General features: G+C 42.0%; 1 protein-coding gene across 4 annotated transcripts in view; it reads left to right on the plus strand.

The window, feature by feature from the left end:
• Positions 1–23,420, plus strand: part of LOC146706563 (basic helix-loop-helix ARNT-like protein 1) — a 30,947-nt gene extending 7,527 nt beyond the window's left edge. For 2 of the 4 annotated variants that reach the window (XM_085464763.1, XM_085464764.1), the window contains exons 2-20: positions 828–1,006; positions 4,300–4,363; positions 6,322–6,469; positions 6,901–6,921; positions 7,144–7,176; positions 8,482–8,511; positions 9,089–9,246; positions 9,616–9,695; positions 9,811–9,903; positions 10,173–10,290; positions 10,670–10,819; positions 14,758–15,004; positions 15,722–15,828; positions 15,932–16,082; positions 16,204–16,283; positions 16,403–16,511; positions 17,773–17,866; positions 19,071–19,164; positions 19,246–23,420. In XM_085464763.1, the coding sequence (XP_085320889.1) occupies positions 4,318–4,363; positions 6,322–6,469; positions 6,901–6,921; positions 7,144–7,176; positions 8,482–8,511; positions 9,089–9,246; positions 9,616–9,695; positions 9,811–9,903; positions 10,173–10,290; positions 10,670–10,819; positions 14,758–15,004; positions 15,722–15,828; positions 15,932–16,082; positions 16,204–16,283; positions 16,403–16,511; positions 17,773–17,866; positions 19,071–19,164; positions 19,246–19,403 (1,917 nt within the window). In that variant the 5' untranslated portion in view covers positions 828–1,006; positions 4,300–4,317 and the 3' untranslated portion in view covers positions 19,404–23,420. Of the gene's footprint in view, positions 1–827; positions 1,007–4,299; positions 4,364–6,321; positions 6,470–6,900; positions 6,922–7,143; positions 7,177–8,481; positions 8,512–8,544; positions 8,971–9,088; positions 9,247–9,615; positions 9,696–9,810; positions 9,904–10,172; positions 10,291–10,669; positions 10,820–14,757; positions 15,005–15,721; positions 15,829–15,931; positions 16,083–16,203; positions 16,284–16,402; positions 16,512–17,772; positions 17,867–19,070; positions 19,165–19,245 lie in introns of those variants that run through there. The other 2 variants (XM_085464765.1, XM_085464766.1) reach the window with 2 other exon arrangements.
• Positions 23,421–23,626: the final 206 nt, after the last annotated feature.

Here is a 23,626-nt window from a genome sequence, read left to right on the forward strand (position 1 = left end):
TAGAGATTGGCTGACCCACTTTTTACTCCAGCACCAGTTCCTTTCAGTGCTCAATCATGACATAGTGGTTTTCCCCTTCTAGCCCAGGGCTTTGTCCCAATAAAAGAGCTCACCAAACTCGTCCTGACCTAGTACTCTCCTGCCTGCATCTTGAGTTTCACATTGTGTTGTTACTGAAAATTAGATAGTTGTTTTATGAACCCGATCGGCACTCATTCTACATCTATCTTCATCTACTTTTTCTAATAAAGGTTCATTAATATTACACTCTTAAGATTGGAATTGATGGATACACCTGTTAACTAAAGCTGAAAAGATCTTTCTCCATAACTTGTCTCTGCACACAGACGTCATTTTGACATTTTCATAAATGTAAAGTAGAATCTTTACCCAGTTACTCCTCACATTTCTATAGCACAGTGGGAACAGCTGGGTAGCTCACCGTGTTGGAAAATACTTTTTCTTAAATCTCATACAGATCTATGTTGGCAGCCGTGTTGCCACCTTGATGTGCTGCGCTTCTCCCATCTCCATCACTCAGGCATTTTCTGAAGCAATGTATCCAGTTAATATAAAGCTACTGACAATGAAACTGAGCTTGAATCTGTGCAGGAGATATACTCCAAAAAGTGATTCATTAATTTGCTGGGACTAATGAGTAAATATTTTGCAGAATGTGACTTGTAGTTGGCTTTTATCTCGTACCAGAATGAATGTTTAGCCCTGGATTTTGAGTGTGTTACTTGAATACATTTTGCTTACATTTAGAGATTGGCGACAGATTGATTTTGCACCTGACTCACAGATTTCTCTTCATCCCCCTGCAGATGTAGACGGGCCCCAGCTGCTTAAGGATCTGATCATATGAGGGGAGACCACTTCAAAGTGGATGAAACTAGGTCAGGCTGAATCAAACCAGACTCAGACCAGATCACAACCGAGCAGACCAGATTGATTCAGACGATACCAGGCCCGTCCAGGAAGCCTGTTCCAGTTTCCTGTCCAGGTAACTGAAGCCGCTCTGCACGCCATCTGTAGGAGGTGCCTACTCATATTTCAGAGATGTGAATTTGAACCAAGGAGTCCTCCTTCACAGTGCGAGAAATAATTAACATATTTGAAAACTAGGCCAGCATTTGCTTTGGAATAAGTGTGACATTAAAAATGTGATATTTATGTATTTTTATTTCCATGTAATATTTGTAGTGTTTGGTTCAATTTAAGTTATCAGTGAACTTATGTATTAATACACCTCTGTTATATTTGCTTACACAATTTAAGGACTAAATCTGGTTTTAAAGGAGTCATGTTTTCAGAGCAGTGACATGTTGCATGCATCTGATTCTGGCTGACTGCTGTTTAACTTTATCAGCATTCACCCCAGAAAAAAGGCTCACCGCCTCCACATGCTGCTGACATTTTTAGCATCTTATAAAAACACAGCACTCCCATTGCAAAACATTTAAATGGTATGCTTGGCCTTGAACAAGTGGTTTAGTGCACACACCTGCTTGCGGTTGAGTGAATAGATAATGGCATCGAATATCTAGTTTTTTTGTCTTTGTTTTGTTCTTGTTTCGTATCCTGAACTCCTGAATGACGAGGTGATGCCTACTTCCTTTTTTTTTTGTGGTGTTGAGTTGCAGTGAGAGATAGAGATTCCTCTTTACTTCTCTTTTCTGTCCTCTATTTCACCTGACCTCTCCACTCCCTGAGCCTGGTTGTGCTGGAGGTCTCTTCCTGTCAAAGGAGTTCTTTGACAGGCGTTCTTTAACCGTACGGGATGATCTGATCTTTGGGTTTCTCTTTGCTTTTCTCTAGTCTTTAGCTTACAGTATAAAGCTCTTCGAGGCAAATATTGTTTTGACCTGGAGCTGTATGAATAGTGCATTTACTTGGCAAACTCATTCAATAGCAAAGGTTTGTTCGTTTAGAGCACGTGTCCCGTGAGAATATTTTTTATAGATGTACTATTATTGTTATGCATGGCCCGGCAATATGAGGTGCTAATGATATACAAACTACAGATTCCATAATGCAGCACTGCAGCCTCCTTGCTGAACGCTAGGCTAACTGGGAACATTCCCGCCTCAAACAAGTCAAACTTCTGTTATTGCGAAGCTAGCCGCTCACAATGGTGGAGAGAAAAGTTGATTCTGAAAGCAGAGCCTTTCAGCGCCAGTGGGTGACTGAATATATGTTTACAGACATGCTGGTAAACCCGTGTGTCTTATTAGTGGAGCTAATGTGGCTGTAATTAAGGAATTTAATTTAAGACGGCACTACGAGACAAAACGTCAGGATAGCTGAAAAACCTAAACGCAGAGCAGAAACTACAGAAAGTAGAAGAGCTAAAGAAGAATCTGACATTTCAGCAGACGTTTTTCACCAGAGCAAAATCACAAAGTGAAGCTGTTGTGAAAGCAAGTTTTATTGTAGCAGAGGAGCCAAATTAGCCCGGTACCACTCTGAAGAGCTGCATGATGAAGCTGTGCGACGTCTTGTGTCCAGACAAAACGCAGATTTTTGGCAAATGTGAGCCTGAGGAGAAATACGATTGCTGATCGGGTTTGTGAGATGGCCACTGATTTAAGAACACAGTTGTGTGAAAGAAGCAAAAACTTTATCGCATACTCTCTTGCTGTGGATGAAAGTACAGACATGATGGACATTGCACAGCTGATTGCACAGCTGGCCATCTTCATCCTTGGAGAGGAAATATTGAACATTAAATCGATGCACAGGACAACGACAGGGAAAGACATTTTTTAAAACGTATGTTAAAGTGTAACCGACATGAAACTGCCCTGGGACAAACTTGTTGGACTTACAACAGATGGTGCGCCGGTGTTGTGCGGTGAAAAAAGCAACTAGTCAGCAGGTTGTGAGTAAAGATGCAGGAGGAGAACTGTACCGGTGAGTTAACAGCATATCACTGCATCATACACCAGGAAACGCTGTGTGGTAAAGTCCTAAAAATGGAGCATGTAATGATCACCGTAACGTAAACCGTAAATTTTATCTGAGCTAAAAGTTTAAATCACCGTCAATGTCAGTCTTTTATGTGGGAAATAGATTCAGAGTTTGCCGACATGCCATCATACAGAGGTCGGTTGGCTGAGTTGGGATAAAAATTCTCAATAGAGTTTTTGAGCTCAGCAAGGAAATCTGTCAGTTCATGGACATGGCATGTATGATGCGGTGAAGGCATTTCAAGTGAAGCTGTCACAAATGCACCAGTGCAACCTGCCTCACTTTCCCTGTTGCCAAGTAATGTTGAACCAAGTCAGCGGACTTTGCTGAACTGCACCTGTGCAGATTCAGATGGAGCTGCAGTGTAATGATACACTCAAGGGAAAGTACGACACTGAATGGCCCGCACAGTTTATTATTTCCATTCCTGAAGCAATGCCTCAGCTCCGTCTACATGCGGCTCCAACCTTGTGTATGCTTTCATTTATTTTTTCTGGGGTTTTTGGCAGCATGTTCATATTTCTAACTTGCATAATTTTGACAGGATATATTTTTATGAAGAGCAAAATATTTAAAGTTAAAGTTTTTTTTTTTTTAAGTTTATTTAATCTGGAATAATATTCCTGTCTGTTTTTATTCATATTTATGTTTAAAAAAACATAAACATGTTCAATAAATGTTTATCTTGTTTGGCCCGCGACCTAAAGTGTGCCTTGAGTTTTGGCCCCCTCTGCAATTGAGTTTGACACCCCTGGTTTAGAGGCTTCACAGTAAATACATTTGCTTATATTGGTTTTTTTTTTTTGGGGGGGGGGGGGGGGTTCACCCATTCCTCTGAAACATTAGTGTGGCTCTTGATGAGTCATGCCACCTGTTTGCGCATGCATGTGCTCGAAAACTCTAATCGAAACCTTTACAGAAAATGACTGAATAATTAAGCAAGAACTCTTGTTAACGACAGGCCTTCTTCAGTCAGCTCAGAGTCACTTGGGAAGGTTTCATCATCTCTGAAGTTTAAACACTTGCCAGGGTTGTAGTTGGCGAATTGGAATGCACATGGCACATCTCAACCAGTCTGATTTATGTGTCATGTAACTGATACGGTGCGACCTAAATAGCTTACAGTATTTCAATACATGCAGTTGTAATAGTGGCTTCCTGTTTATTGCGCCTGCACACTTGACCCAGATGACACGATGTTTGCTGCATGTGTCCAGGCAACAGTTACTCTGTCTGTATTTTCTTTGTTTTGGGATTTCTTTGTTTTTGTCTTTGCAGATTCTCAGAATGATTCCATCTTAAAGTGTTGCTTTTGTGTGTTCACAGTTGAGGGCTCCAGAGTGGATGGAAGGAGATGATTTTAACACACAGGCTGTGATGAACATCTGTGGTGAGTTTGGCCCTTCCTAAAAAATAAATTAGTATTTCCCTCTGTGCATCTCTCAATTAAGTGTGCACGCTTTATTGAAAAAAAGGTCTGTGCAGATAGTCACCTCCGTTTCTCACAACTACAGTATTTCCGCTTTGATCTTGACCTCAGACCTTTTATAGTGATTTCTTGTCAGCACGGATAATATGAGTAATCCCGCACATGTCGCGCTTATTATTTGTCAGTTCATTTACATACTTAGACCCAGTAGTTTCGGTCTATGCATGCATATGCATGCGACATTTGTGTGACTGTCTGCTCTGTGTTGCTTATTTTCTTCTGCAAAGAAACAGTGGATTGTTTCTTTTATTTTAGCTTCTAATACACACAGATGCCTGCATTGCAGCTATTTCTTAAAAGAGAGGGTTTAATCACCAAAAGACTGAATAACAAGGTTGCACACGGGTCTGTTGAAATCTGGCACAAGAGCCTTTTTAGATTTGCAAATGGATTTTTATATTTCTGGGGAAATATTCGTCCTTATGTTGCAGCTGTCATTTAGCAAGAATGTGTTTGTGTATGAACCGTAGGATCCATTCATTTTCTATTAGTAAAGTAGACCTGTCTTAAAAATATTTAAAAATTTAGTTCACGAACCACAGAAAACATCTTTAAGGCAGCAAACCTGTTTCATAATTACCTGCCTTCGTCTATGAATAAACATTTTTTCTTCCTCCTACGATTGAAGCAATTTCTCAGCGTTTGTCAGTGCTGTTACGCTGACGTTACCTCGCCATGATTTACATTTAATGAACAATTCTGGATATTAATGAGGTGAAATTTTCACACTTTGCAGTGCCATCCAGGGAACCATAGTGGATGTTTTTGCTGGCCGGTTCTGTCCTCTGAGCAGCTTGTTTAACGCCCCCTGGTTTATACATTTACGTGTCAGATTAGCGTCAGCTCGGTTATTCATGTAATTGTGCTACATTGTCAAAACAGCAGCTGATACGTTTGTTTAGCTGTTGAACTAATCATGACAGTTGCTGGTTTATTGTGCTGTATTTGAAACTGCTGGATAGTCCTTTTGGATTTTTGAAATGTGTGCCAGAGGCATCATCCATCTGGTTTGCTGTCTACAACAACAGACTGTGGTTTAAGAATCTTTACACCAATAAAACAATATATAGGTCCCCTTTAAATATGTGCATTTGTCCTTCAATTTAAAAAAAATAAATAAGTGAATAAAATAACATTTACCGTACTTGGTCAAACTGCAAGAGCTTTATATAGCCGCAATGATGTCTCATACAGGAGTGGGAGCTTTTGTTTTACTTTTTGCTATGAATATGAGTTATAGACTCACACAGCCACCAACTCGTTTGGGGCAAATGTAATTATTCCAACCACGCAGAGTGTTGTGATCTCAGTCAGCAGTGGCACAGCAGTCACTCCTCCTCATCTGGAGCCCTGTGCAGGCAGGCGGCTTGATAACCACTGCAGAGTCACCCAGAAAGAGTCACAACAAAGAAAGTTGTCAACTATTGTTATTCTGGTTTGGCAGTGTGGTTTACTAGGTTGCCAGTTTGTCTTAAGATTATGTAGCTTCAGCAGCCGGTGAAATAAAAATGGTTACTAAAAATGTGTATGTAGTATTTTTTTTAAATTTGGTGAAACACTTGTGCACTGGTAAAGCCACAAATGTGGTGACAAATAAATGAAGGAAAAACACCAACTTTTGCAGTGCATTTTTCACAAAAACAGACTGCTTTCAGTGTGTATACGCTTTACACGACCAGTTCGTACCTACAAAAAACCCCAAAAACAAACCAACAAAAGAATGGAATCTTGGGGGTTTTTATTTATTTATTTTTATTTATTTTTTTATTTATTTTTTTGTGACACTGTGTATAAAGGCCTTAAATCCGCACACAGAGAGATGTCTGTTTTTAAGCTCAGTGTCTCATTGTGCTGTGCAGATGACCTGATGGCAGACCAAAGGATGGACATCTCGTCTACAATGACCGACTTCATGTCCCCCAGCTCCACTGACCTCATCTCCAGTTCCATCAGCACGCCTGGCATGGACTACACCCGCAAAAGGAAAGGCAGCACCACCGACTACCAGTAAGTAGACAAGGAAGAAAGAGAAGCTCAAATGCTCACTTTATTGGTAATATAAACATATTTGCTACTACTGCTTGACTTACCAGCAGTGGTAACTGTAACATCACATAAATAGACCTTGAATTTATTCTTGGCAATAAGGTGCACAGAGAAAGGGGAAAAATATACAGACTGAGAATTATGGGAAGAAGTGATAAAGTGAAATGACTAGATAGACAGAGTGTTTCTGGTCCTATTAACCATGTCTGATTATGGAGACACAAAGTCTTTTGCATTCATTAGTGCAGGTGTGCTACAATATTCATAACATTTGTGTCCTTAAACACTGTTAGCCAATGTTGCTAACACTTTACACGTTGTTTAAAAAAAACATAATGATCTGAATCATTCAGTGACAAAAAATTGATTGATAAATTTGTGTTTCTTTGCAGAATTGATGGCTTCTCATTTGAGTAAGTTCAAACCTGACTCGATGTTAGTAGATCTAGCAAACTCAATTAATCAGCCTGAAATGCCACTGAACCCTCACACATAATCTTTTGCACCATGAAATATTGAACAGACTGAAAAGCAAACCTACTCAACCCAGTGAACCCTTTGTGAAGTGCTCTGGTTATTTGAATGTGTTCCTGTGGTCTTGCTGAAACTTATATCTCCTGTTTTCTCCTTCTCAGTGACATGGACCCAGATAAAGATAAACTGGGCAGGTAAGGCGCCATTATTGCCATGGTGATAGAGCTTTAATCTGCTGGATGTGTCTGTTTATTGCTCTTGAAATATCCTGCTTCTGGCACGATTGGGTTCCCTGTTGATTTCAACTTAAAGGGTCCGTTGAGCCAAATCATAACGTTCGTGTTTTCACACTCACATTTGTGAATCTCAGAGATCTGTATTTGGATGTTTCAGTGCCCACATAAACACAGAGGAGGTGAATGGAGGTTTTACACTGGATGCTGCTCAGAGTATTGAGAGATGTTATTTTTAACAACAGCAGCTCTTACTAGAATAAAAATCCATGTTGCTCTGAATATTACACAGATTCCAAGGTTTGTCCTTTAGAGCACAGTAGAGAACGATCGGGTAATAAACACCCAGTAAAGATGTTTAAGTTTTCCGCCACGAGGACTTTTGCCATGATCTATATGACCAAATCTGACACGTCAGAGTTTTTCACCATGTTAGGACTGCATGTTCGATCATTTTATTGCATCGGACGTCATCAGTGCAATTTAATTTCACTTAACAGGGAAAGAAAGGCAGTGATGGGTGTATTAAAATAATTTTTCGCAGAAATGTTCATAAAGTTAAAGCAAAGTTGAATGAATGTAATAAGCTGCACAGGAAAAGTATCATAAACTACTACAGCTGCTGTAATGCATGTTACTCTCCAGGGGAAAATCTCTTGCACACTGCACTGTGACACCAAAGCCAATCGAGGAGAACCATTTCACTACTGTACAGACATGTCTGCAGTTCAGCTGGGGGTGCAGTAGGGAGTGCTGCCTGAAGGAGAGTGAATGACGTAGTCACGTTACATAGCAACTTAAGGGGCTTTGGATGTATTACTTAACCCTTTGGTTTTACTGAACTAAGTGCTCGCCACACACTGGATTAGACAAATCTTCCACTAGCAGAAATAACCCAAAAAAGACACAGACAACGCCGAGTTTGGAGAGATGCTTTATCTCAAAATAAAGTCAGTCTCCTGACTTTTTAGACGAGTTTAACTCGTCCTAATTGTTTTTGGAAAGTCAAGGAATCATTTGCATGTACTATGAAGTCATCGTCTGGGTGTGTCTGTAGAGTGGAGTGGACATTTTCCTTGTTGTTGCTCTTTTTTCCTAACTGTAAATATGAGATAAAGAGATGTGTCATGTTTGTACTGCATTAGTCATCAGATTTGCCCTCTTGCTGCCCTTTTAAAGTATGTGCTATCGCATTAATTTAACAATCAAACCCTTCAGTCCTCTCTAATTTCTCTCTCTAATTCTTTCTCTGTTTTGTCTTTTCAGTGACCAACAGGGCAGGATTAAGAATGCCAGGTATAAACACTCCTTTTCTTTCTCTCTCTCCCATTCCCCCTTACCTGCTAAGCTCCCTTGCATGAATTAAATGTCACTCTGTGGATGGGGACAGAGAGATCTTTGTGCACACTGATAATAAGAAACTTTATACATTGAAGTGTATAGATCCAAGCATTATGTGGAAGGGGACTGTAAAAGCAAACCTAATTGCTAAAGCCAAGCTGTCTTTCTCTTACATGGAAAGAATTCTCTTTTATAGCTGCTTCTGTGCAAAGCGAGAGCAGACAAGCAGGAAGGATATAACCTTATAGTCGTGGAGGATCGGCAGAACAACAAAAACTGGATTTCTTCATGTCTCTTGAGGCTGTTTTCTTTGCGTCTTGCTAGCTGATTTATATCATGTTAGACAGGACTATGAATGCGTAGACAGTGGAATCTGTTGGATAAGGTGCTAGGAGTTTGTATTTTGTAGAGCAGGTAAAGTTCAGCCAAGCTGGTTTATTATTATTTACTGTGGATTTCTGCCAGCAAGATGGGTGGAAAATGACTTTGTTCATTGACACTTTTTTGATGTCTGATGTCTTCTCCTGCACAGAGAGGCCCATAGCCAGATTGAGAAACGTCGCAGAGACAAGATGAACAGCTTCATCGATGAGCTGGCGTCACTGGTGCCCACCTGCAATGCCATGTCCCGCAAGCTGGATAAACTGACAGTCCTCCGGATGGCTGTCCAACACATGAAGACGCTCAGAGGTTAGAATCAACTGGGAGGGTTGGGGAGGCAACGAAGTGAAAAGTCTTCTCATTCAAACACTTGCTCGCATCAGTTTTTGTACTAACATGTGAAATATGCGCTGTTGAGGACCTGAGGGTTTCCATCCCAGTTAAATAAAGATTAAACAACGAAACATATTCATAAACATGGGAAACGTGAGAGGTTTTTACTGATCAGGTGACAAATAAAGAAGATAATTGATGATGGATCCCTAATCGGGGAACGGGCAGCTCAAAGCAAATAAGATTAAGTGGGAGCATACAGCTTTCTAAAAATGCTCTTATGTGTGCATGTGCAGTCTGAATAGTCACAGGTGTGACCTGCGTGTGTTTTAATGTTGTGTGCAGGTGCAGCCAACCCGTACACAGAGGCAAACTACAAGCCTTCCTTCCTCTCAGATGATGAACTGAAGCACTTGATACTAAGGGTGAGTGGAAAAATCAAAAATAATTAAGGTTCTTTTTATAACTATACAAAGGGGGGGAAAAACCTCCAGAAATGAACTTTTAATCCAGTTTTTAACGTTCTGTTTAATAATGCAGGCTGCTGATGGCTTCCTGTTTGTGGTCGGATGCGATCGTGGCAAGATCCTGTTTGTTTCTGAATCCGTGTACAAGATTCTCAACTACAGCCAGGTACGCTGACAGCCTGAGGAATGAAGGGATCTTTTTGTTAATGGTGGATGATTTTTAAGCCACCTTAAAAGGCTTTACTGTGGATCTGCGACAGGCATGCGTTAGGTCCTTTACAAAGCAAAAGAAGGATGCTGTGAATCTGCTCAATCACTATTACTACACAAACAAGTGGACAATTCATAGCCAGCAAACATCTGTCTATCCATCCTAATTTGAAATTCCACAAATTAAACAATTCAAATTTATTCATCTTTCTCTCTCCTCTCAAGAATGACCTGATAGGTCAGAGCCTGTTTGACTACCTTCACCCCAAGGACATCGCCAAGGTCAAAGAGCAGCTGTCGTCCTCTGATACAGCCCCACGAGAGAGACTCATCGATGCTAAAAGTAAGCAAAAATGGACGTGTGTAATCTGTTTTGTAGAGCCAAGAGTTTGGTCAATGCCGTTAAAATCTGTCACACCAAATGGTGTGAAAAAGGAACCCCATATAGGGAACTGAAGGCTAGAAACAGTCAGTGCATTTTCTCAAAGGAAAAGCCTGTTGATTTAACGATGGCAAACACAGCTGGAGGTAAAACAGGGGAAGTGTGCATCATTCAAGGCACTAAGAATAGAAAATGCAACCAAGAGCTCCAAATGGATTTATTTTCCACATGTGCGTTTCCTTTGTTATTTGTGTGCAAGTCCTTCTTTCTAAAATTGCTGAGGCTTGAAAGAATAGTCGTTTTCTGTTGACTGATTATTTTCTTTCCTTTATTTTTGCAGCTGGTCTTCCTGTGAAGACGGACATCACCCCCGGTCCTTCTAGACTCTGTTCTGGAGCTAGGCGGTCATTTTTCTGCAGGATGAAGTGCAACAGGCAGTCTGTCAAAGTAGAAGATAAAGACTTTCCCTCCACCTGCTCTAAGAAAAAAGGTAGCGTGCCATCGTCTTCATTAAAACCTGACAACCTTCCTCTCTGTCAGAGCACCACCTGAAAAAGCTCTGTGCTTATCAGCTCTCTGGTCCCTTTCTGACATCCACTCATTTCTGTAAATCTGATGTCTCTGCTTGTCAGTGCTGTTTCTGTATGGGTGGACTGATCACAGCCTTGTGAAAAGCTGTGACAGCAATCTTATGAAGCACGTGCAGTCAAGTTACCACTTACTCTTTTGGAGATTGGTGTCTAGATCTGACAAAAAGTAACAGCTGAAGTTAGTTTGTTGTTCCCAGTTGCTTCTAAAACTCTTTATTCTAAGTTAATGACATACCTGCAGGGTCCGTGTGCAAGCATCTCTAAATAAAGAAGGATGCACTCATTTATGCACGCAGCACTACAGCAAGAACTTAATTACCCTTGACACAGAGATAGGACTGGTCAGGATCTAACAATAAATGACATGGTGTGTTTTTCCCTTAACAATTATCTAAGGGTGTAGATGCACCATCATGACTACATGTAGGATGTAGCATCTGTAATTACCAAAGTATCGTCGTATTAAACAAACTCTAATTTCAAGCATTTTACATCACTGTCAGGCCTAAAGGGTAAAAGGTATTGCTGCTGTGGCTCGTTTCTCCCACATCGTCTGACAGAACGGGTGAGGAGCATTAACATAAAAATAAGCCACGTCTGAATTGCGGAGAGCTTCCACTATATCAGCTCGATGAAGCCAGCAGTGTTTTGCATCCCGTGTCTTAAGAGACCTTTGGAGCGGCTTCTCTCTCCTCTCTATTTACATCTCACACAGTGCTTTGTAAATATCTCCATCACCTCCTTATGAAACCAAAAGCCCTCATTTCCTGGTGTTCCTGTTCTTCTATTTTTAGGTTCACATCCTTTTCATAACAAGGAATTGCACCTCAGTTGGCATGAGAGCATGGTGTTTATTTAACCTTTATTTACCCGCTCTATATTGTCAAAAACAAATTCTAGAGAAAGACCTGTCTGCTTAGATTTTAGTGCTTGAAAAGGTTAAATTTTTGGTCGGCTTTTGTTAGTTTAACTATTCAAATTTTTCATATTATAATGAAAACGATACATTTGACAGTTATCAGCTTTTTTCTTGTCTTTTATACTAGAACTGGCTAAAATAGATGCATCCTATTTCGGTAATGCATGAGGGCTCAGGTGGGGAAGCTATAACAGTAATGATGGAGCAGTGATTATTTATTCATGTTTCAGGTATTTCTTTTGTGTTTAAGTAGTTATTTGAATGATGTGTTTTCTGTGTATGAATGCATCCTATTACCCGATGAGAGGACAGAGTTTATTTATTCATTTGAAAACCTTTTAATTAATCAGCAAAGCTTACACGCCATAAAAGAATCTCACCAGTGATAATCTTTGAAAATAGGGCTGCCTCTGAAAGTCAGAGCTATGAAGCATCAATCAAAGATGCTTTCAGTTGAGTGAGACTGCGAGCGCTTATCTGCAAACAACATGCGCTGCACTTGTAGATGAGAGGAGCTGAAACCTGAGGCGCAGGGCCTTTTTTTCCTGATAGGCGGTTGCTCGGTAAAGTCAGATGAAGATTTTTGCCGGAATCTTTATGATCTTTATTAACTGCTTCTATAATTTAAAGGGGAAGAAGAAGCCAGGTGCTGATAATCAAATGCACTTGACAAACTGATGAGCAAGAATGACTACCTCTGTAAAAGCAGAAGTTGTGCAGTTTGCTTCTATGGAGCATTCAGGAGGGTGATAACATAACGCTATAATCTTTCCAGAATTCACCCCAAGGTCAGACTGTGCAATGCTCAAAGGCACTACAAATAACCCAGGAGCTACATCTCCGGCTCTACAGGCCTCAGTTAACATGTTAACTGTTAAAGTTCATAACATTATATTTAGAAAAAGATCATGAACTCAGCTGTATACATAGGTATTCTAGAGACATATCTGAGGCCGTCTGCCCCTTAATAAAGCTTGGAAATGACGAAGTTGGGTCGTGTGACACGACAGCGATCCCCTGCACAGCAGCAAATCTACAGCTGGGTGGCTGGAAAGAAAAGTATCAAGCTGTTTCTTCACTCTTACGATTACTTCAGTTGGACTTTTATTGTGAAGAGATCCACAGAGTGAAAATGTGAAGATGGATTTTTATTCTCGCAAGATGACAACGTTCTCATTAAAGTGAACTTTGGCCTAACTACCTTAACAGTTTGCTTTGTTGTTGATGAACAGTTGCAATGGGCCAGTAAAAGTCCAGACCTCACCCTGAATGTAATGATGTGGTTGGACCTTAAGATTCAGCTGTGCTGAGCAAATGCCTAAAAATCTCAATGAAGTAACACTGTAAGGTAGAGTGGGCGGGCCAAAATTGATCCGCAACAGTGTGTAAGGCTGATTAAATCATACAGAAAACAGTTTGGTTCTGCTGGTGTCACGCTCTGCCTCCGGCTCATTTCTGCAGAGTTGGTCCAAACAGTAAAAGTTAACACAAAAACGGCTAAAGCCAAAAATGAATTTGAACTCTGAGCAAGAACCAGACTATCATTTAACAACATCACAAACTACAAGAAAATGTTATGTTGCAATTAAGAAGCACTGAGGTAGTTTAATTTGAACAGAAACACGTGATGGCCCATTAATCAAGTAAAAAAATATGAACGACAACAACACATGGGACCTGCTGAATCACATTTAACTGACCAAATTCTGATTTGTGTGAATCTTATTTGGAAGTTGCACCTGGGCTGTTCTGGCAACCTCTATATCACACTTCATTAGCTGTGTGCCAAGCAGGTCAGGGCTGAAAGCAGTCTGAGTCAGCTTGGCAGACGGTGGTTTCAGCCGTGGTGAATTAGCTGGAACACATTGGAGTGCAGTGTAACATCACGCCTGGACTCGAGTTTTTAAGATTAAAAATCAAAGGTTTAGAACAAGACACGAACGGAGCCTGGGTCGCTCAATTTTCCTCGTCGGAAAGTGACGCACGGGACATTTGCACTTCGATCAGTCAATATAAGAAGATTTTCCTGGAATACATTGCAGCATCTGCTCCACTGGTCTAAGAGCAAATGAAAACATGGCTGGCTGCGTTTGGAGCTACTTAGTAGCTTATTGAGGAACTGGAGTGTAAAACGTCTTTTATAATCAGAGGAACATTTGCAGGCACATACATGCAGCTGATTGTCACAGTTCATGTTAAAAAATGTTAGCAGTTAACGTTCATGGAGACACACTTCTCTGTGTTACATGGGGGGGGGGCTGCAAAGTTCAGTACAGCTACAGAAGTGAAACCGCCAAGAAGGTATTTTACTTGTGTAACATGTGTTGAGGAGATGGGAGAAGTACTCCCGTCTTCATAGAGAGTGGAAAGGTGTTCCAGATGGTTTGGGCGTTTGCAGAGGAAGGATGGCAGATATACTGGACAAAGGCTGTTGAAGATGAAGTTGCCAGGCAGGAGGTTCTTGTAGTTTCTAATCTTGTAGTTTTATGGCAAAGAGCAAGAAATAAACAGCCCTGAAAATCACAGATGGGCTCATTTGTCAAAAATAGTTTAAAGAGGGTACAGGCCAAAGTCCACACAGCACTAGCTGATTAACTGTGATCCTTTAATCCTGCAGGGACGACCGTATGATTTGTCTTCAAGGGTTCAGCCTAGTGTTTTGATTTGTATTTGATAATTAGCTGTAACTGCATCACTGCTGTGGCTTCCTCAGCGTTTTGTAAGAGATTTTGAATCAATCAGCCAAACTGTTCAGATGTGGGTTCATAATCAAAAATAAATCCCCATCACATTCAGTTCAGTGAACTGTAAAAAATGCTCCATCATACCCCACAGCATGGTGACGGTATCCCACTAAGATGGCCCTGCTTATTTCAAATTTTAACGCCTCTCTCTCGCGTCTCTTCACTCTCATTACAGCGGACCGTAAGAGCTTCTGCACTATCCACAGCACAGGCTACTTGAAGAGCTGGCCACCTACCAAGATGGGTCTCGACGAAGACAATGAACCCGACAACGAGGGCTGCAACCTGAGCTGCCTGGTGGCCATCGGCCGCCTGCACCCCCACATCGTCCCCCAGCCCAGCCTGGCAGACATCAGGGTGAAGCCGACAGAGTACGTCTCCCGGCACGCCATCGACGGCAAGTTCGTCTTCGTTGACCAGAGGTGAGAGGCAAAAGGGGAGAGCCGAATAGGTCACCTCGTCTTGATTTATGTGACAGGACAGTAAAGTTCAGCTGCTTGCATACTCACATGATTTTCAAGGTCTCATTTCCCTCAGCTTATCCTCAGAGTCCGCCTGCTTGTTGATATATTTAGAGAGCAAAAGATTGGATAATAAAAGGATAAAATGGCCAAAAATTGAACAGACTGTAATTTTGATATGAGAGTTTGATATGAAATTGCCTCCTGAAGGATGGAGGGGTGAGAGCTGTGAGGAAATATGGATTCAGAGAAATCGAAATAACTTGTAGTGCATAAAATGTCAGAGTAGAGCCACAAATAGTCTGCTTTTACCTGCAGCGCTGTGTCATTTAGCACAGCCTTTGTTAGCAACAAACACGATGGAGTCAAATACACCCCTGTTTAGGATGCGGTGATTTTTGAGTTTTTAATTTTAGCTGTTTAGATGAACACATTATGTTTCAGTACACACTGTTTTACCTTGGTGCTGTGTTACAACCGGCCTTTAGTACAGATGAAAAGCTTTTCAGTTAAATGAGTTTTATTCTTGCTCAGTGCATTAAGTGCAGTGAGGTTTCAGGACACAGTGATCTGTTTTTGGGTGATTCACTATCTTAGAAAACCTTTGTTGCCCATAATTAAGACTCTCACCAGCAGCTGCAAGCGAACAATCCTCTTTGTGTCTGTGTGTTCTTCCAGAGCCACAGCCATCCTAGCCTACCTACCCCAGGAGCTGCTGGGAACTTCCTTCTATGAGTATTTCCACCAGGACGACATCAGCCACCTGGCAGAATGTCATAGACAAGGTGCCTTCTGAGAAACCTCTAGAATCCTTGTTAGAGTTTAATAGAGAAGATGTGAATGAATGAATGCGTGTGCTCACTGCGAATGTATCGCAAATGTCCACAGTGCTACAGATGAGGGAGAAGATCAACACCAACTGTTACAAGTTCAAGATCAAAGATGGCTCCTTCATCACGTTAAGAAGCAGATGGTTCAGCTTTATGAACCCCTGGACCAAGGAGGTGGAGTACATCGTGTCTACCAACACTGTGGTGTCGTAAGTATCTGAAAACGCATTTTATTTGCTTTACCTGGAAGTTTTTAAGCTATAAACAAAAATATTTTGGCTCTTTGAAGACTCGGGTACATCACCTGTGCGCTTTCCCCCCCTTCTTCAGGTGTCCTATGATGGAGGGATCAGATTACCCTCAGTCTGCTGCCTCTCCACAGAGTATGGACAGCGTCCTGACCTCAGAGGGTAAATGACTTCCTTCATTCTTTCACTCCCTGCTTATTTATCAAAAACATCAGCCCATGTCCACAGTTATTCTTCACAGTGCATACATTCTTCTTCTCTTGATTGCTGCTGATTGGTAGGTGGGGGGAGGCGGGCGCTGCAGACGGTGCCTGGTATCCCCGGCGGCACAAGAGCGGGAGCTGGGAAGATTGGACGCATGATTGCTGAGGAAGTGATGGAGATCCAGAGGTGAGAATAGGAGAATTTCTGTGGTTTTTACAATCTCAAACCAGTCGAGCAGAAAACCAGCGTTAGTGCTCTAATGGAAAATCACCGTGGCCTAGTTTCTTACTCAGATCATGCTGATAGAGGTGACACAGAGAATGAATTATCAGGTATTACAAGCCAGCTGTACACACTGGCAGGTGAGTATATGACAAACCATATGCAGGATTTTACCTCATTTTTCTGCACTGAATCATTTCAAATGTCAGGTTACAATAAAATGGAGAATAGGCACATGTTCTGTGCTGTCTAAAGTAGGACAGTGTGTTCGCGCTGCAGGCTCTTCTCCTCGCTTTGTGAAACTTCAAGGCTGATGATGAAACCCAGCCAAAATACCACAGACTGTCTCTGCTGATAAATGATCGCCCGATTGTTATGGCAGTTCTGAAAAATGATTGTGTTCAGTGAGGCTGATAGAAGAGGGACTTTTTTTATTTGGGGTTTTCATGTGCTGGAAGATTTTTTGGCATTTTAGGGAAAGATGCTGTTTGACCTTCTGAGACTGGTCAAATTTGCAGACCACATGAATTCATGCCTGATGCAGCGATACATACACGCGTGTGTGTAATTACTCATGCAGTACGTGTGAACATGCACATTTTCTTTTATCCTTTAGGACAAAAAAATAACAAGGCAATAATTGGCTGCCTCTTTAGCAAATACACAGAGGATTAGTCGTCCTTGTTCTGCTCTGGCATGTCACATAAGAGAGCAGCATGAAGACATTCTCCACCTGGTGCAGGTTCTGAGGCAGGAAAACAAATTATTGTTGCCAGCTGCAAACCTCGTAGAGTCTCTCCAACCATGACGAGGGATTTACCGACCTGATATTTAAATCTGAAGTATGTTTGATCTGGACTCACAGAGCTGTTTCAGGTATAATCTGTTCAGTTCCCTTGTATTTAGTGTGTGATACCTCAGCGCTGCACTGGTTGCTAGGAGAAGAAACCACAAAGGATCAGCATACATGCAATGGAAAAACCTTTCTTTAAGTGTTTGAGAGCAATTAACATAGTCACAAAATAAATAGGCTTATTGTAGCACTAGCATCGTGTTGGTACTTGATATTGACTCTACGAGTACCTGGAATGGTGTACTTGTTGTGTTTCATGTACTTGTACTTTTCAGTTCATTCAAAATGGCGAGTGTGAATACAGGAATAGATGATTGGAGACAGCCTAGATCTGATTCAGAAACACTGCTGTTATCTGTTTCTCCCTATCAGGATTCGAGGCTCCTCCCCCTCCAGCTGTGGCTCCAGCCCTCTGAATATTACCAGCACACCTCCACCCGACACCTGCTCCCCAGGGGGCAAGAAGGTAACACACACACACACCTAATTGACCTGAAAGCAGTTGAATTTGTGTGCTTCTCTGTGAACGTGCACTGTGGTGAGGGCCACGTGCTCGGGGTTCCTGCAGGACATTTAAAAAAAATATTCATATATCTGTAAATAAAACGTGAAAAATAAAGTCTTTAGATGTCCTTTATTTTGAGATGGTGTCTTTAAAAGTCACTACTAATAAAATAATTCTGTAAATCACTTGCTCGGTATTGTCATCTCTCTGTTGTCATGCACATTTATTTATTTTAGGATAAAATTAAACAGTTTGACCCTCCAGGGCAGGGATGTCAGACTCCTTTTACAATGTGGGCCAAATCCAGACTCTGACTCTGAGTGAGCTGAATCAGTGAAACTACACGATGAATGTCTGTGATGGTTCTTAGTCATTCAGGTCATCGTAGTCTGAGTTTCTTGAAGATGATTCACTTCTCAGATGAGAGGTGAATCATCTTCAAGAAGCTCCTTAGACTACACGATAAATGTGTATAATTACAGAAAAGGTTCTGGTAGTTCTTTGCCCAGATGGTCCTGAAATTGTAAAATATTACATTTTTGTTAATTCAGAGAAAATGTCCTGTGTACTTAATGTAAAAATCATAATTTTATATAGTAAATACGGAAAAACCAGGAACTTTATGTCATTTAAGTGTTTATCTATTACCTAATTACTTTGCTGTGTGAATGGCAATTAATCGGGGTTCTTTATCATTAGGAGAAGTTGTAAAAACTGTTAAAACTTCAAATCTATGCACTCTTTCACATTTTTCAGAGCCATCCAGTGGGCTGGAGTCTTTCAGAGGCCAACTCTGGGCCCCAGGCTTCATGTTTGACACCACTGCTCTAGCTCCTGCACTACCCTAACAGAATAACTGTCCTCGTCTCTACTTTAGACATAATTGCATTGTTGAAACACCAAACTCGTCTGGTCTAATCTTAGTATTTATAGTGCAGGAACTTCATGGGTCTGTCTAAAACCTGAAAAAAATGCCCCTAGAACAAACCCAGAAGATCAAAATGTACAAAATTATTTTATCCTGTTTTAATAATGATAAAAATGCTGCTTAACAGTTTAACATGTGTATACAAGTTCATGCTTCCGCGAACCTCAGTGTTCGCTCTCACTGAACAAGTTCAATGTTTTTACGTTGAACTGATGTTTACTCATGTCGTCTCTGCAGATTCAGAACGGCGGGACGCCCGAGCTGCAAAGCACGGGGATGCTTCCTGGACCCGACTCTGTTGGCTACCCCTACTCCAACCAGTCCATCATGAGTAAGTCACTGAGTAAATCTGTCATTTTATGATTATGACCTCTTCATCAGTCATCTTCTTAACAAGTTGCTCTCTGTAAAGGTGACAACTCCCACCTGAGCATAGACATCATGGATGAGCCCGGTTCCAGCAGCCCCAGCAACGACGAGGCGGCCATGGCTGTCATTATGTCCTTGCTGGAGGCGGACGCTGGCCTCGGGGGGCCCGTCGACTTCAGCGACCTACCCTGGCCGTTGTGAGGAAGCTGGGAGGGACGAGCCGGAGCTGCTGACGTGGGGTCGACGTCTGGTTGCCACGTTTTCCAACCTGTGTGCATGACGGCACCGCAAAAATGTCCATCTTAACAAAAAAAGGAAGAAAAAAACGCTCTGTAGATACAGAGGAGATCCTCTCTCTTTAGGTGTCCATCAGACTGGATGGCCGTTAGGTTTCACCCCCAAGTTTTTGGTTCGTCATTCCCTGCAGGTGGAGCTGAGATCCTGTTAAGATGCTAATTTTTCCAGTGCTGGTTTTCTAACGTTGCCACGGTGAGAAACCATTTCTCTAACAACGGCGGTGCTGACATGTCAATGCTCCTTCACTCTCTACCCCATCAACGCAAATTAACAGAAGGCCCCCCTCCCCTCCCCCAAGACACTCGAGACGGTGGCAGAAGTTTAATGGTGTTGTGTTGGGTGGTGAGCCCCCTGTCTCTGAGGTTTCCCTGTAGGATACTGTACAAGCACGAGGACGTGAACACACAACAGAAGATACTCAGAGGACCTTTATTCCCAAAATTCCACTACCAGGTGTATCTCATGTATTTAACTTCTTCCTTCTTTTTTGTAAAGACTGAATTGTTTTGGAAGGCACCGCCCAGCTGCTGTTTCCAGAGTTTACGCAAACTTTTACTCCAAGCTGCTCATCCTCGTCTGTTTCCTCAGAAATACTGAACTTCTCAGTTTCCTTCTGTGTTCACTCAAACAGCCTGCAGTGCTTCTGAGAGAGGCATTAGGAAGCTAGAAAAAAAAGGCGAAAGCGCTGGAATTGAGGGGGGGGTTGTTGGGTTGAGGATCCCTGTGCGTGTGCCTGTGTGTGTGTGTTGAGAAACAGACCAGTAAGGTTTAACAGGTTGGCCTGTGTGGCCTTGCTTATAAATCAAACTGATCTTTTTACTGTTATTTTCTAGTGAATGCAGACATGCTTCCTATACGGAAGAAGGAGGGATAAGTTGAAACATTGCAAATATAATAAAAATCCCAGCAGTAAGCGAGACGGGTGTGCAGAGCTCCGTTAGGTCGGGGTTCCCTGCGTCACGTGTTCCCGTCTATTTAAAAGGCGCTGGTGAAATAAAGCAGGCGATTAGAACAGCCTCGGGATCGTGGATAGATTTAAGAGGGACTAAACACAGCCACGGGTCTAAACTCACACACCAAGGACCAAACGCCACACGGCTGCAGTAATAACATGACGTAGTCGATGGTACTGCCACTGTCTGCTTGCGTATGAACATAAAAGATGCAGAATAAAAGCGGACAGTGGCTGCAGTGGTTTTAATACTCTGGTTCTTGTTTTAGAACTTAGTCTTTCTCTTCAGCCCACAGAGCGGTTCTTCCTCATACCAATCCAAATGCTCTCTGCAGGTAGACGGGCGTGGACGCAGTGTAGTGTAGATTCTCCACAGATGAGTCCATGTGGTCACAGAGAACAGGCAGGCGAGCAGACATCCACACAGATCCTCACACTCACTGATTGCAAAGCCTCGAAGGTCCGTTTGGTTCGTAATTTGTGACAAATTTGCATCACTCAGACTCGAGCAGACTCCAGAATCGTATTTTTTCAGCGTCATCTTTACTGAGTTCCCAGCTCGCCTGCTGCACTTGCAGTTTTAAATCTTTGCATTATTGGCAAGTGATGCTTTATTAACCAACGTTAAGCTTTTTCCTTTCACCACTGAAGCTTTTTAAATGACTGGTGCTCAGTAGTGATCTTAAGTCCAAACTACTGAAGCCATCTATTTAAAAAAAGAAAAAAAGTGCCAAATCTTTTATTTGCGTTAAGTTTCTCCCCGAAGAAGAAAGAGGAGGGAAAAACCCAACCGATCCAAGACCCAAACCTTGAGAGAATGTCGGCAGCGTCTGCAGCTCCGACGTGCTGCATGAGAGTCAAGCTCAGTCCTTAATCAGCTTAGCCAACTGAAAATCTCCAATCTGTCATAAACGTTTTGATTTCTATTGGACCAAAAAGGCTAAAAAGTGTAAATCTACTCCCACCATTCATTATTTCAAAAACAAGGCCTATAAACACGGGTGAAACTGCACTGAACCTAATCGAGCAGCACAGTCCCACAGGGAGACCCATAAACCAGCTCTGAATATAAGACAGTCTTGGTGCATAGATTGAAAGACTCCAGCATTGTAGGTCAAAGGAATAATAATAAAAAAAAAAGACCATCAGCGAAGATCTGTTCCTCCTCGTGGACGGCCTCCTGCTCGTTTATCTCTGGTGGGCTTCTGAGCGTTTGCAGCGAGCGCTCCGCAGGAGAGGAGCGAACAGCTGGAGTGAAGCTCTGACAGCTGTCAGAACAAAGAACGAGGCTTTAATGGGGGGAAAAGGTGGTTAATTGAGTCCGGTGGGAGCAGCAGCTGTATGGGCGGGCACACTCGGTGTGCTCGACAGCAAACCAGGACTGTTCAAGTGCTCCTCCATGAGGAAATGTTCTTCACTGCCATTTTATTGACAATGCGGGAGGCGACGCGGCGTCAGCCTGCTAACATAAAAACCAATAAGCTTGGGTTACAGGGTCTCCACCTGCTCACCCCCTCACTGATCCTTCAGCCTCTCAGTCTTGTGTTGAACTGTGTTCTCAGCAGAGGGGACTGGATGGGCTCTTTGGGCTTTACTTTACACCACCCACAGAAGGATCCACCCCCTTTTTTAACCAGCCTGGGTGGGGCTAAAAGAAGCTGAAAAACCCCCCAAAAAACCTCTCAGCTGATTTATTTGCAGACTTGCCAGACTGCATTTACTCTTAAATTTGGTCTTCTTTTTTTTTTTTGCCCGTTTCACCCAACTGTTAATTCAAACTACCTTACTAACTGCTGGTGAACAAAGAGGACTTTGTAACGAAGATGGAGCTCACCAACATCTCTAATCACTTCCTGCAACAGTTTCTGGGGGTCACGAGAGATTTTTAATAGACTTTTTTTTCCCTCGATGATGAAGATGATCCCTAATTTGACCTCTTCACCTCTCTGCTGTCACAGCCCCAGGCCTTTGTGTTGTCCGATAAATTAGAGGCAGACATGACAAAAACCAAAAGAAGCAAAGACACAATCAGATTTGCCTTTTAACTTTCTGAAATCAGTTTTGGAAACAAAAAAAAAATCTAATTAGATGTTTGGAAATATTTTTTTAATGGCGCTGCATTATAAATACATTATGAAGGCTCCGGTTTGGAGGCGCAGCGATAAAGCCTGGATTTGAGTCTGAAAGACGAAATCCCAGAGATGTATTTAAAAAAAGTAAATGAATAAAAAACACAGAAACAAAAGAAGTTTTCTTCATCGCTCTATTTGCAAAGCATAAACAAAAGTAAACGGTGTTCTTGTGTATAACATGAAAAAGGTCTTTAAAGGGCTGATGTATAACTTCTCAGCTTCTCACAGTGACCAGCACGTTCTTATACAAACACGAGGCTTCCTGTCAAACTTAGAACACTTTTGATGTGGGCGGGGCTAACACTTGAGGAAAATACTTTTTCATGATGGGTTTTCTGTTTTTAACTTTCAAAGAAAATACATGTGAGACACAAGCTGGGCTAATACAAGTCCCCTTTTTTATTTCCACGTGGGCAGACAATGTTAACATCGACCAACTGTGGCAGCAGCTTTTAAAAGAAATCCTTATTTGAGGAGGCTGAATGCTGCGAGAGTGGCAGCTGCAGCACCAGCTGCTGTTTGGACCTCAGCCGCTTAAGTTTAAGCCGGGCTCAGACTCCGCCTCCGCCGTCCTCCTCCAATCAGGCAGCAGCTGGCAAGGTCCCCTCTGTATCTGTTCTAGTGGGTTTATTTCTGTTTTAAGTGTTTCTACTCTACACACTACAATAAAGTGTTCTCCTTGTTGATATCTCCCTGCCCCACCTGACGATAATGTATCAAATCTTTAAATATTATCATGTTAAGAGTATACTTTATGCAAATATATATGAGTATGATGAGTGTATTGTATGTATCAGCAGTGAAATATTTTTCAAATAAAATTATTTGTTTCTGTCATCGAGATTCGCCCGTGTTTACAGTCGCTTGCTGGCTTCATTCACAACTCTCAGCCAATCGGTGAAGCCCGCTGGTATTTTTATATGGTGTTGCCATCCAGCTCGGGCAGAATCTGCAACAGAGAAACGCTGCTGCTGCTTCTCCACCGCCACATGCAGCTGAATAGAGCTGAGCGGTTAAAGCACACTTCAGCGGGACAAAGAGCT

The sequence above is a fragment of the Copadichromis virginalis genome, linkage group LG7 (assembly GCF_057382275.1).
Source record: "Copadichromis virginalis isolate Kocher_CV1m ecotype Utaka linkage group LG7, C_Virginalis_male_GT1.1, whole genome shotgun sequence".
Taxonomy (NCBI): domain Eukaryota; kingdom Metazoa; phylum Chordata; class Actinopteri; order Cichliformes; family Cichlidae; genus Copadichromis; species Copadichromis virginalis.